Source organism: Lissotriton vulgaris, chromosome 7 (assembly GCF_964263255.1).
Source record: "Lissotriton vulgaris chromosome 7, aLisVul1.2, whole genome shotgun sequence".
Taxonomy (NCBI): Eukaryota; Metazoa; Chordata; class Amphibia; order Caudata; family Salamandridae; genus Lissotriton; species Lissotriton vulgaris.
In genome coordinates, this window is record NC_141695.1 from 1,717,283,865 (window position 1) to 1,717,297,292 (window position 13,428).

General features: G+C 45.7%; 1 protein-coding gene and 1 non-coding gene across 4 annotated transcripts in view; both read left to right on the forward strand.

Moving 5' to 3' along the window:
• CHD4 (chromodomain helicase DNA binding protein 4) overlaps nucleotides 1-13,428 on the forward strand; it is a 93,046-nt gene that overhangs the window by 33,826 nt on the left and 45,792 nt on the right. For all 3 annotated transcript variants that reach the window (XM_086932894.1, XM_086932893.1, XM_086932895.1), the window contains exons 22-25: nucleotides 10,648-10,765; nucleotides 11,051-11,175; nucleotides 11,334-11,571; nucleotides 12,253-12,431. In XM_086932894.1, coding sequence (XP_086789020.1) covers nucleotides 10,648-10,765; nucleotides 11,051-11,175; nucleotides 11,334-11,571; nucleotides 12,253-12,431 — 660 coding nt within the window. The remainder of the gene's footprint in view (nucleotides 1-10,647; nucleotides 10,766-11,050; nucleotides 11,176-11,333; nucleotides 11,572-12,252; nucleotides 12,432-13,428) is intronic.
• Nucleotides 12,493-12,629, forward strand: LOC147706398 (small Cajal body-specific RNA 11). Its single transcript, XR_015298740.1, has one exon.

Sequence of the window (13,428 nt, forward strand, 5' to 3'; positions counted from 1 at the left end):
TGGATGAATAGCCATGCTTTTATAATTCCTGATTGATCCCTGGTTTTATTTGAGGTGTATAGAACAACTACTTACTCCAGTATTGGAACTTTCATAGATTCCCATAGCTTGCATCATTCCCAGTTGTCGGGATGGGAGTCTCTGTGAACAAAATAACATAGCTGTGGATACAAAAGAGAAAAAGGCCTAGGCCTCATTCCTTTTTGTAGCATATCCACCGCTTTGCAAAAGAGACCAAAGTAATGCAACAACCAATCAGATAAGCCTCACCCCATAGAACCCTCCTGAGAGAACCTCAGAGCCTCAGATTTTCTACTGCACGTTGTGCTAAGGGAGTCTCCTTTGAGCTCTGCTCACTTAAACTCTAGTTGACTACTTTTTCAGCATTTTTTCTTTAGAATAGTTTAGTATTTCATCTGGAAATGTCTGACCAGGAGAAGAAAGCCCTTTTTAAGGCTTGTTCCACATGTGGCAAGAAGAGGTTGTATGTGGAGGACAGACGTAAGGACTGCATTTGTCTGTACCCTGATCACATGGCAGTGGACTGCAAGATCTGCTGCACCTTATCAACAAAGACTCTCCGGGACAGTGAGGGTTGTCTCCTCACTTGGCTCCAGAAGCTGAAGTTGAGGAAGGAAACTCTGTCAAGTGACCGTGAGGATTCATCATCTGCCACCTCATCTAGAAGGTCGGTGAAAGGGGTAGGGCTTCCCCTTCACCATCCACAGAACGTCCTGTAAAGGCCTAAAAAAGACCCCCCCGAGACTGAGAGCCGGAGTCCTAGCAAATCTCCTCACCATGGTGCAAAGGAGAGGGAAGGACTGTCTTCAGCTACAGCAGTGGTGGAGTCTGCTAAAGCTTTTAAAAAGCCCTCTTCTCTAGCATCTGAGAAGTCCGATAAAGATTCCAGATGGTGGTCGACGACTACGCTGCAGAAGACTCCGACGAAGACTTTCAAATCTCAGGTGGTTGAAGCTGCACCGTCGACTGGCTCGTCAACGGTACCTTCTAGTCTATCTATCGACGTCCGTGTCGACGACTATAGCGGCAACGACTGACGACGACTAGGACTACGACGGCAGGAGTGTAGACTCTTCTACGGCAGTGTCGACGACGCCCATCTCTTCGTCGACTATTCAACCGTCAACGATGGATCTTCCGTAGACTACCTCGTCTACTATGGTTTCTCTTACAACCCCATTGCCGACGCTACTGTCGACGACATCTTCGTCGACTGAGAGGATCACTATTTCATTAAAGAGAATAACGTCTTATATGACGTCTCCAAGGAGGGTTACCCCCTTGCCTCCCGCACTGTTGCTCGAAGAGGACTCTGACAGAGATGACCAGGATTCTTTTGGCTATGCCCATAGCCCATCACAATTGATGGTAAAATGCCAGGACACTGATTTTGAGGGAGACTACCTTCATGAGTGCTCATACCAGCAACACTTTGATCGTCAAGAAGGCGCAGGTCAGGGGATGGTTTCAGTCCCTTCTTCCCTCCGGGCAGATTTTCAGGGCATGTTGCAGGATTATAGGAAGAGGTTTTCTCAAACTCCTCCTACTTCCTTTTGTGCAGTACATGCTCTGTCTGCACCATCAGCTTCTGCAGTGGTTTCTCTGGGAGAACCATCCCAGATGTTTTCACAGCCCCAGGCAACAAGCCCAGGTATGCCTCCAGTGGTTCAAGGAGCACAAGACGATTCCTCGGACAAGGATCAGGACGATGGCAACAGATCTTACCAGCGTGTAGAGTAACCAGTGTGTAGAGTGGGATAATTATGTGATCCTGGACCCAGCTTCACCTACTTCAAATTCAGTAGATTCTCCCCCGGCAGACATTGGGGGGGGGGGTTCACAAACTGATGGAAAGAGCCTCCATGAGATTTAAACTTCCTATGAACTGAATGTTTCCTTTATGATTTTGAAGGAGCCCTACAGGAAAGTGGTCCGTTCCATTCCTATTGTCAGCCATGTCTGGGACAAGGGGTTCAAAGCAATGAAAAACCCTAATGTATTAATCCTTGCACGATGCTCATGTAATCTGCTGTACCTTATGATTGCATCATTTGTACTCTGCTGACGGTTGTTTAATAAAGGAATTCAAAACGGAAAAAAAAAACGCAATGAAAAACCCGGCTACGGTCATTCCAGTTTTGCCACGCCTGGAGAAGTACAAGGCCCAGGAGGATAGTCCAGTGTCTTTGATCGGTCAGCCGAAGCCGGATTCGGTAATATCGCAGGCGGCTCAAAGAAAGTCACGCAATCCTTCTGCACCCCTGATGACGACTCCTGATAAATAAGGCAGGTGCCTTGATAATGCGGGGAAAAGTTTTCCTCTACAGCGAGTCTTTTGGTAAGGACAGCGAATGCATTGGCGATCCTTGGCAGATACGATCGACAAATGAGGTGCGACCTCTCACCATATTTAGACCAGTTCCCACAGGAATCCAAGGTGGAGGCCTAAAAGATTTTACAGGAGGGAGAGGGTACATCAGCGAAGTGATTGACTGCGCTATGGATATTGCCACAACAGCTTTCCATTCGCTAGCAGGCGCAGCTGTTCTTCTGCACCACGGCTGGCTCAGGGCGACATCGTTCCGGCCGGAGGTCCAGAACAAGATCCAAGATCCTGGACCTTCCTTTTGATGGTGAGGCATTATTTGACAAGCACATCGACGCTACCCTCCAGGACATAAAAAAAGGATAGGGAGGCGGCAAGATCTCTAGGAACTCTTCAGTATCGAAAGGTTCCTTTCCGTGGTGCCAGAGGGAAGAGTACCACTTCCTACAGAGGTTTGTACCAACTAAAACTGTACTCTTATGGTTCAACGCCTCCGTCTTATCGTCCATCATTCCAACAAAGGCATGGCCAGACCTCTTCTTTCTCTAGATCCAACACTAGAGGAAAACTGGGACGGGACGTGACACCAACAGTGTTCTGGCTCTGCCTGCTGTACCCCCCCCCCCCCCCCCCCCCCCCCTCCCACCCGTCAACATCTGTGGGAGGCAGGGTGTCTCAATTCCTACACAACTGGAAATGGATAACATCAGACCGTTGGGTTCTCAACATCAGTCAAGATGGCCATATGCTGGTTTATTCATTTACCACCTTCCAAGCCCCCTGCCGCCATGCCTTCAAAACATCTGCTTATTTTGCGGCTCAAAGTTCATCAGATACTGCTCAAGGGAGCGATGGAACCGCTGGAAAAAGGGGAAGGCTTCTATTCCAGGTTTTCCTGGTCAAAAAGACCCTGGAGAAATGGCGCCCCTTTTTAGACCTCAGGGAGCTAAACACCGATCTCAGAAGTCCATCCTTTCGGGTGGTCTCGCTCCAGGATATCTTGTATCTCCTCAACCCGGGGAGTTTCATGGCCATTCTATCTCGAAGATGCATATTTTCACATACCCATTCATCCAGCCCACAGGAGGTTTCTACGGTTCACAGTAGCACAAGAGCCACTTCCAATTCAAAGTTTTACCCTTTGGACTTCGCTCTGCTCCGAGGATCTTTACCAAGGTGCTGGCACCGGTGGCAGCTTTCCTAAGGAAACCGCACTTTTCAAGTCTTCCCCTACCTGGACGACTGGTTGCTGAAGGCCCCGTCCAGGCAGGCAGCAGAGACGACCGTCGAGGCATGTACGACTCAGTTCAGCAGTCTGGGCCTGACTCCCAACAAGGAGAAGTTGTGTCTCTACCTGTCCAAGAAAGCACGATTCCTAGGGACTATCCTGGACACGTCTCTAAGCAAGGCTTCTCCATCCTTCGAAAGGCAAGAGAAACTGAGGTCCATGGCTCATCTGTTATGAAAAAGAAAGTGCCTTTCAGTACGTCACTACAAATCCCTTCTAGGAGTGATTTCCTCATGCATTCCTCTGATGCCCCACTGCAGGTTGCGGATGCGATCCCTTCAGGAACAGCTAGACATGCAATGGCGGCAAGTACACAGCTCCTTCGACACGGTGGCGATTACTCCGGCAATGAAAAAAGCAGCCTTGTGGTGGACAAAGGAAGAGCATTTGTCCCAAGGTCTATCCTTCGTATGCAATCCAGCTCCTCAAGTTGTAACTACAGATGCCTGGCTGGGGTGCGGTGCTTCAAGACTTGCATGTAAGCGTGCATTGGTTGCCTCAGCACCGCTTTCTTCACATCAACCTCCTGGAGCTCAGAGCTATTTTGTCTGGCACTGCAAGCATTTCTTCCACGATTGCAGGGTTCAACAGTTCTCTTCCGCTCGGACAACATCACAGCCATGCACTACATAAATAAGGAAGAGGGTACCGGGTCTCTTCCGCTGTCACAGGAGGCCCAGCAAATTTGGGAGTGGGCTGATACTACATGGAATATCGCTATAGGCAGAGCACCTACCAGGAGTGCTAAACGAAATGGTGAACAGGCTTAGCAGGCTTTCGTTAGTCAGCCACGAATGGGAACTAAACCAGACTGTCTTGGAGATTTTCCACCGATGGGGCAAACCCTCAGTAGATCTCTTTGCTACCCTGGTGAACAGAAAATGAGTTTTACGCAAGCAAACTACACCATTGCGGATCGCTGGGGAATGCGCTTTCGATAGCTTGGTCAGGAGCATTTGTATACGCCCCCGCCCCCCATTCCGTTAATACTGAGAATTCTCAGGAAGATCAAAACGGATCCGTGCAAGATGATCCTAATAGCTCCAGCTTGGCCGAGGCAGTTTTGGTTCACGGAGCTTCACCTCCTTTCTCTGACCCCTCCACGGGCGATCCCGGATCTTCTCATGATGTTCTAGGGCCAGATCTGGCTTCCAGATCCTCGTTCCTCACACCTGTCAGCATGGCTCCTGAGCAGCGAGAGTTCCTAGATCTTAATCTGTCTGAAGAAATAAGAGATGGTCTCTCTTATGCTAAAGTTCTTTCTACTAACAAGACTAATCGTTTGAAATGGAAACTATTTTGTATCTGGTGTCAGCTGAAAGGGATTGACCCTTTCTCATCTCAACCTCAACATGTTCTTCCTTATTTCCTTTCCTTAGCTAAGGCAGGCTGGCTCATTCATCCTGAAGTTCACTTGACAATTTCTCAATGGCCTATTTAGAGTCATTTGAACTTGGTTCTCACCCAGCTGATGAAGCATCCCTTTGAACCGGTTCATCGAGCAGATATGAAATGCCTCTCGTGGAAATTAGCGCTCCTTCTTGCTCTCACTTCGGCATGATTTATTGGAGAATTACAAGCTCTCACAATCCAGAAACCTTTCCTCCAATTCAAAAGAAATACAGTGATTCTAAGGACTAATCCAAAATTCATACCAAAGGTGCCTTTGGACTTTCATTTAAACGAGCCGGTGATTCCCAGGGCTTTCTTTCCTCGGCCTTCTACGCCAGCGTAAAGGACACTTCATTTGCTGGACGTGCAGCGGTCCTTGAAATTTTTATCTGGACTGGGCTAAAGAATTTCGGAAATCTTAATTGTTCATCGCATTTAGTGCTCCCCGCAAAGGCTAACCTCGGTCTGAGCTGGGTATTGCTAGATGGATCTCGAGTGCTAACAAGTTCTGTCATCCTGCAGTGGGCAAGCCTCTAGAGAGCAGAGTGAGCGCACACTCAACAAGGTCCATGGCTTCCTCTACGGCTCTTTGCGGGAGTCCAGATTAAGGATCTCTGCAGGGCGGCAACTTGGAGCAGCACGCACACCTTCACAAGACATTACTGCCTGGAGACCTCGGCACAAGAAGACGCATCTGTAGGCCAGGCAGTCCAGAGGAACCTCTTCAATTGAGGGGTGAGCTTTTCTTTCTTCCCTCCTTCCTTTCTTATTGTTATTTGCACATTTTGCTATGTTTCTTTATGTGATTGCACTGTTGCTAAATTCTTTACTTTGAGAAAAAACAAAAAAGAAAAAACAGAAGGAATAGAGGAAGAGATGTCAATGAGGGAGCAAAATGTGCTTCAGACTGCTAGCTACTCTGGTACAAGCTATGGGAATCTATGGAAGTTCCAATACTGGAGTAAGAAAACAAGTTACTTACCTGTAACTTTAGTTCTCCAGCATTGGTAACTTTCATAGATTCCCATGCGCCCACCCATCTCCCCTGGGAAATCTCCGCCCTCTGCAGATTTTGGTTATACTGTTACACAACGGCTACGAAAATCTGAGGTCCTCTCAGGAGGGTTCTATGGGGCGAGGCTAATCTGATTGGTTGTTGCTTTACTTTGGTCTCTTTTGGAAAATGAGGTGGATATGCTACAGAAAGAAATGAGGCCTGGGCCTTTTTCTTTCTCTTTTGTACCTACTGCTATGTTATTTTACCGAGACTCCCATCCCGACGACTGGGAATGATCTAAGCTATGGGAATCTATGAAAGTTACCAATACTGGAGAACCAAAGTTAGAGGTAAGTAACTTGTTTTCTTATGACTTCGACCCACCCCTTAAGCAGGCTGTGTTTTTGGTATCTTAACTCTGCTGCCAGAGGCAAGGCCACTATTGATCTGATGGAAAAACAATGCCTCCAAGAGGCTAGGCCCTGGCCTCTTCTGAGTAGACTACCTATAATACATACTAGGTGGCTTACCTGTTCCCCAAGTATGTAGGCACCCTGTTGATTCAGGGTGGTTGGACTACTGTGTCCTCTGGTTGCTTTACTCCTCTAATCTTTGTGGGACTCTCATGGTGCCTTCAAAGAGTTGTCTTCTGATGCTCTTAGGCGGAATCATTAAAATACATACTCTGGTGAACCCCACTGATGCACAGCAGTGGTCGGTTTTTACTTGTATAACAGTCCATTCCTAAAGGCAGTGAGTACCACTATGCATTACTAAAACTTCTCACTCTATGCAACATCCACACTAATATTCTGCAACATCCTGCTTATTACATGTCTTCAAATCTTGCACACCTGACCAAACTTTGCCCCATTTAGGCTAAACTACTACCGACCCCCTTGTAACAATGCATTCTGAAGGGTGCCTAGGAAACCAGCAAGATTCCAATAATAGACTGAATAGCTACATGACCACTCTGAAAGTGCTTTGCCCATCGCAAGGGGTAATGAAGAATTCAACATCTAGAACCTTCTATTTCAAGATCTTCCTCCAACATGTTGATCAGACACACTGGGCAGCCTAAGTGAAGATCAAAAGGAAAAATTATTACCATAAAAACTTAAATTGATCACCTAAACCAATTCTGAAACTAAAGAAGCTTGAGCTGTTTCAGATCATAATATTCATAAACAGCGTTGATTGGATAATTTTCTGCTCCAATCAGTTCATAAAATTTGGAAGCTATTGCATCTATGTTGGTCAACTCGTCCAACGATTGCTTTTCTTGAACTATAATTACACATTCAATGAAAGAGGCGCAAATAATCAATCTGCCATTCAAAACCAGATAAAGATTCCTTTTGATTACAGCAGCTTAAGCCTCATGTCATTAATGAATTGGGACGCAAAGGTACACTGGGGAGGAAAACAAATAATTTGGGCTTATCTCGGTGCACAAAGCTCACTGTCTTTATTAGAAAAGGATCTGGAACCAATAAATTCACTTAAAATGCTTAACGGGCATTTGTTGACAGGCAAGATAATCTGTTGGTGAGCTTAGTTACAGAAAAGGCTTGTGATCCTGTAGGTTGTGGGAGTATCAAGAATTGTTTTTAAAAAATTAACTTGAAACAGTCATTCTACACTAATCTGTATTTTTATGAATGCACCACAGTTGGCATTCATGCAAATGTTTGCTTTAAAGGGAAGTAGCCTTACAAATAGGGATGTGCTTTTATGTAAATGTCCAGTATTTGTAAAGCGCAAACAATTGCCCAAAGGTGTCATGGCGCTGAGGGCCGTCAGGAAGATTAAGCGAGCTATTGCCCAGAGTCACATGGTGCTGGGCTGATCTGGTGCTGGGGATCGAACCGTGAGCCCCCGGGTTCAGGAGTCAGCCACCCTTGCCGCTGCGCCACCCCTCTTCCTCTTGCTCTGTTTTACCATAGAGTTTTTTGTTCTCGCTGCTAGAAATAACAGACCAAAATAAAGGTGGTGGTGTTAATTCTTATGAATATTTATCATTGTGTTTTCTGTAGACTATATGCTGTTAGCAATTTCTGGACCTCAAACTTCAATCCCACTTTTTACATCCTGTGGGAAGGTTTGCTTCATTTTTGGGATCGGTCATTAATTGGTCCAGATCAAATGTATTGATTTTTAAAAACAAGTCTGTCCAGAGCTGTGGGAAACAATACCTAGGAATATAATTAACCTGGATTGTGGAAACATGTAATTGCTTTAAATGTGAAGGTGAAAATGTTATATAGACCATGACGTTGCATGGTGGAATATATTGACTCTTAATCATTGGGTTTCACTTCATACAGTGCAGTGAAGCGTAGACAATTTTATTCGGTAGCGTGTTTTGTATAAGCCATTGAACCCATCTTTGTTGGGTTTTGTCAGGCTGCAGCCCAGTCTTTCATCAGAAAAAAAGGCCCAGTTTCTAATTTAGGATTTGGGTTAACCTAGGGCATTTATTTGGCATCGAGCTAGATTCAGATCAGCCCAGTGTTACTGAATGTGCTTTGTTTGTTTTAAATCTCAAGATCATAATAGATTCATCAATGATCATCTTGAACGACTGCTCCGTTTTCCCACCGATACTGTGTCAGAATACATGGCTTGTAAAAGCTGCTGCTATGACCACGTCCTTACTAGTAAACGTTTGAAGACTTCCTCAAAGGTCTTGTCTAAATGTTTCATTGGTGGCTTTGGCCTCTATTTTTGAGAAACTCTGCTGCCGCATTTTGGGATTGGAACTGTCCACGAGATAAGTGACTCATTTCTGATGACTTCTGAAGGACGCATGGCTAAATTCTGTGCTGTTGCTGTATTGACATTCAAGTATTATTTGGGAGGAGCTGATTAAGTTGAGTTCTTAATCATCTCCTCTAACTACATGTCAAAGTGTTGCTTATGATATATTTGTTTCTTAATTTAAATGAGTGCTGAGATAACTGTAGCCTGAGAACCCTCCGTAGCAGGCTCTACTGGCCATTAAAGGCCTTATCCAGCGTTTTCGGCTCGGGCCCTTTAACAAGGGGGCGGTCCTTAAATGGCCGATATAGCCTGCTGCAGAGGGCTCCAAGGCTATTAGAACTTCTTCCACTAGAAGGCAGAATGTTGTAATTGGGCGGACTGTTCTAATTGGTAAAACAAAGGCCTCACGGAGCCCAATGGGGTTGAAACATTGGAATGCTGATGCTCTGGGATTCTACCAGCCATTAGATTCCTTGAGCACTCCATTGTCTTCATTGGAGCTCTTAACTTCCACTGTTCTAATTATAATTAGCCAGCCATAGGCTCCTTCTTTCTCGTCACAGCCCTTCTTGCATAAGGGTGATTCGCCTCCAGAGACTGGAACCCTGTTACTTCATAAACTTGAATCATTAAGGACTTCTTTGGATAAACTCTTCCTGATCCGGAGCCAGGCACTCTTGGAGAGCCTTATGTGTTGGCTGCAAACCTGCACCACCACTAATTAATACCATCATAATACGATAGAGAGCAAGAGCAGGAGAGTTACGCAGTCATGGCATTAACGTTGTGCCATTCCTTGTTGAAGTAGAGCAAATCAAATGCTGGCCAAGACCCTGATCTTAATCGCAGAGCTCGCACAATGCGTCCATGTTTAAATTATCATCAAAATTCAGGAATTGTCAAACTACAGAGCTGAGAAAGCAAAACTCTGCAGCTGATGCTTCCAAGTAAAACTTTGTAAAGTTGTCTAGAAAGGCCTGGGTTGCTGCCTGATGGGTAACCACCTTTTACCCCTTTGCTCTTGTCACATCTGGGCCAACCCTTAGCCACTTAAGGCGCACAAAGCAACAGGGTCGAGACTAATTTGCATATGGCTGGCAACCAAACTAGGGGGACGTGGCGAGCAAAATAAAAGTGGATTAAACCCAGATCTATGACTGAGGATGAGTGTTTTAAAAAGTTTCAACACTGTCTAACATTTTATTTTGTGATGTTTCTATGTGCGCCCTAAGTGGCATGGTCTGCCCAGACGTGGGTCCCTAGCTCGCAGCACCATTGGATTCAAGCTAACTTGGCTGATATGGGGCAATACCCTGAAACCGGTCCCAGAATGCATGTTTCCGGTCCAGGGAGGACCTGGGCTGTTCCAATATGGCGCAAGGTCAAGACTGATTTGCATATGGCTGGGTCCAAACTGGGGTGACGTGGCAAGCAAAATAAACATAGAATAATCCCAGATCTATGACTGGGGATGAGTGTTTAAAAAGTTTCACACTCCATCCATTTTATTTTGTGATATTACTGGCTATGCATAGCTGTGAAACCTGTTTAATCCATCGCCTATTCCAAGATCCACCAAGAAATGCCAAAGACAAAATACATACTTAATGACTTGCCATGAATGGAAGTGACAGAACCTTGCTGCCTATCCTGACATAGAGATTAAACGCATAAGGATGTTAAAATGACTACATTTTTGCTTTGTAAGCAGTGTTTTAATATACTGCTTATGTTTAGATTAAATAAGTTAACCTGCCTAGATTGGTCCAGATATTCTGGTCTTGTACTAGTAATATATTCCCAAATCTTTTATTCCTCCCATCCTCAGTTCACATATCTTGTTCTCTTTCCCTGCAGATGACCAAGATGTTGGACCTCCTAGAGGACTTTATGGACCATGAAGGTTACAAGTATGAGAGGATTGATGGTGGGATCACAGGGAACATGAGGCAGGAGGCTATTGATCGTTTCAATGGTACGTGTGTTCAAAGAGGGGCCTCAGCTAGGATTAAGCAAGTGATAGGACATATGTTGTAATTTATCTTTAGTGTTGGGCTGTGTTCTTCTCCTAGGTTAACTGGACCAGAATAATGGTGCTTTGGATTTGGTGGAATGCGCTTTGTAATGTACACATTGCTGCCAATTTCTGAGTGATGCCAAAGTTAAAGAACCTCAGTTGTAGAAATAGTAAAAAGTCAAGTAATTCTATTATGCCTGAGAATTTCCTCTGCAGCTAATCTCCTCATTCTCATGTTTGTAGCTCCTGGTGCTCAACAGTTCTGTTTCCTGTTGTCCACTCGAGCCGGTGGCCTTGGGATTAACCTTGCCACAGCTGACACAGTTGTCATCTATGACTCTGATTGGAACCCGCACAATGACATCCAGGCAAGTGGTGGAGAGAAGAGGAAAAGATGCTAGATGCTCTCTGTAAAAATATTGTGTGATTTAAAACCTGCTGTGAACTGGTGATACCTCTGTCCCAGCTCATTCCGTATTTGCTTTACCCATCTACCCTGCTTACCACTTTATCTCCTTTTTTTCAGGCGTTCAGCAGAGCTCATCGTATTGGGCAAAACCGGAAGGTGATGATCTACCGATTTGTCACGCGTGCTTCGGTGGAGGAGCGCATCACACAGGTAGCCAAGAAGAAGATGATGCTGACCCACTTGGTGGTGAGGCCTGGCCTGGGATCAAAGACTGCCTCCATGTCCAAACAGGAATTGGATGACATCCTCAAGTTTGGGACGGAGGAGCTTTTCAAGGAAGAGGTTCAACCTGAGGGTGAGAACAAGAGCTGACTCTGCCATTATGAGGAGTCCTGTTCTGTCTCCATTCCCTTGGTTAGCTGAACTATCTGTAGTTATGGCCTTAAACTAATGGTCTTCACCGATTTTCAATGCCCCCTCCCGGTAAAAAAAAAATAAAGTAATAAATAATCATTGGACTCCCCAAAGTTTTCACAATTCTACTAAATTAGCAATGTTAAAATATGTGTTGCTGTTAAGTTCAGTTAACCCTTAAAAATGTAATGAAATACATGATTTCCAAACATACTATTCGGGTAAAAACACTTATCAGAATGATACGAATTTTGCCATAGCCCAGCATTCCCCACTGGGATCAATTAGCCCCCCAGCCCCCCAGTTTGAAGACCTCTGCTTTAAACTATGTTTCTCATGCTGACTGTCTTTAGGTCTCAAAAGCTCTTTAAGTCACTGGCTGATACGCCTTTGTCATGCGGTGGTTGTTTTGTGTGGTTTAATTTCATGCAGTGTATCCAGGCTCCCTTAGGAAATCCTACTCTATTGTGGGAGTGTTGTACAAATGTGAATTTCTTCAACATCAGGCTATGCTTCGGCTCTGCATCCTAAAATCACCTCTTTTAATGCTTGCAAACATGGAAGTGCTGTCGTATTCTGCTCGATTTTATATTGTACTACTGCATTGATTCTGTCCTATCAGGAGACAACAAGGATGGAGATGATCTGAGCGTTATCCATTACGATGAAAAAGCTATTGACCGCCTGCTCGACCGCAACCAGGATGAAGTTGAGGAGCCAGAGCTGGATGTGCAGGGCATGAATGAGTACCTCAGCTCCTTCAAGGTGGCTCAGTATGTGGTGCGCGAGGAGGACAATGCGGTGAGTGGATTTGCTTCTTTCTTGAACTTTTCTCTGAAAATGTATCACTTTCCTACTGGATGCATCTGACCTGCGTTTCATGGCTTACCTTACCTGTTAATGGCAGGTGGAGTCTGCAGGCGGATGAAGAAAAACACTGTCTATATTGGAGGGCTGCACCGAGCTATGGGCAATCCCTTAAAGGCATGACAGTACATGCGGTCAAGCTGACTGCAGGTGGGGTTGGGGGGATGCAGGGCTCTTTTAATTTTCCTTTAACCCTTCAGCTTTCTCTGCTACTTAATCTGGGCTTTAAATTTCGTCAATTTTACAGGAGCCTCATAAATGAGAAGATCCATGTGAGAACACAAAAATCTTGGCTTCTTCCCCTTTATTTAGCCATTTCAGGCTGGCCCTGACACTCCCAAGGCCTGTCAAGGTCCCGTTTGTCTTGTCCCTGTGGGTGGTTGGCCTCTTTTGCTCGTTGAACATCAGCTGTATTGCAGAAAGTGCTTGGGGGTCGGGCAGTTTGAGCCCTCTTTGCGGGCCCCTGGGGCACTATGGTATTACAGAAGGGGCTGCAGATGCTTGTACAGCCCCTTCTGTGATAACCGATAGCTCTCGCGCACTTAAAGCTCTATCTTCAGGGGGTTTTGCCGCATTTGCATGGAGACGTGCCCCATACAAATGGGGGAATCCCTTTTCCTCTTCGCCAGTGCCGTATTACGGATGTGGGCGCGAAGGCGAAAAAATCTCTCGGGGCGCACTCCGAGATTTCCCTAGTAGGTGGCGCACTGTGAGTGCGCCACCTTAAGAGCCACCCTCTGGCAGAGGGAAAGGAGGTCCAATGGACCTTTCCAGACATCCTTTTGCAGGCGGGTGCAGTCACTGACTGCACCCTCCTATGGGGGAAATCTCTAATCCCCTTTAAAAGTGCAGGAGGGCTGCTGCCTGCGCTGTGAAAACAGAGCGGTTGTAAAGCAGCCGCTCTGTTTTTTCACCGAATGCGCCGCGCCCA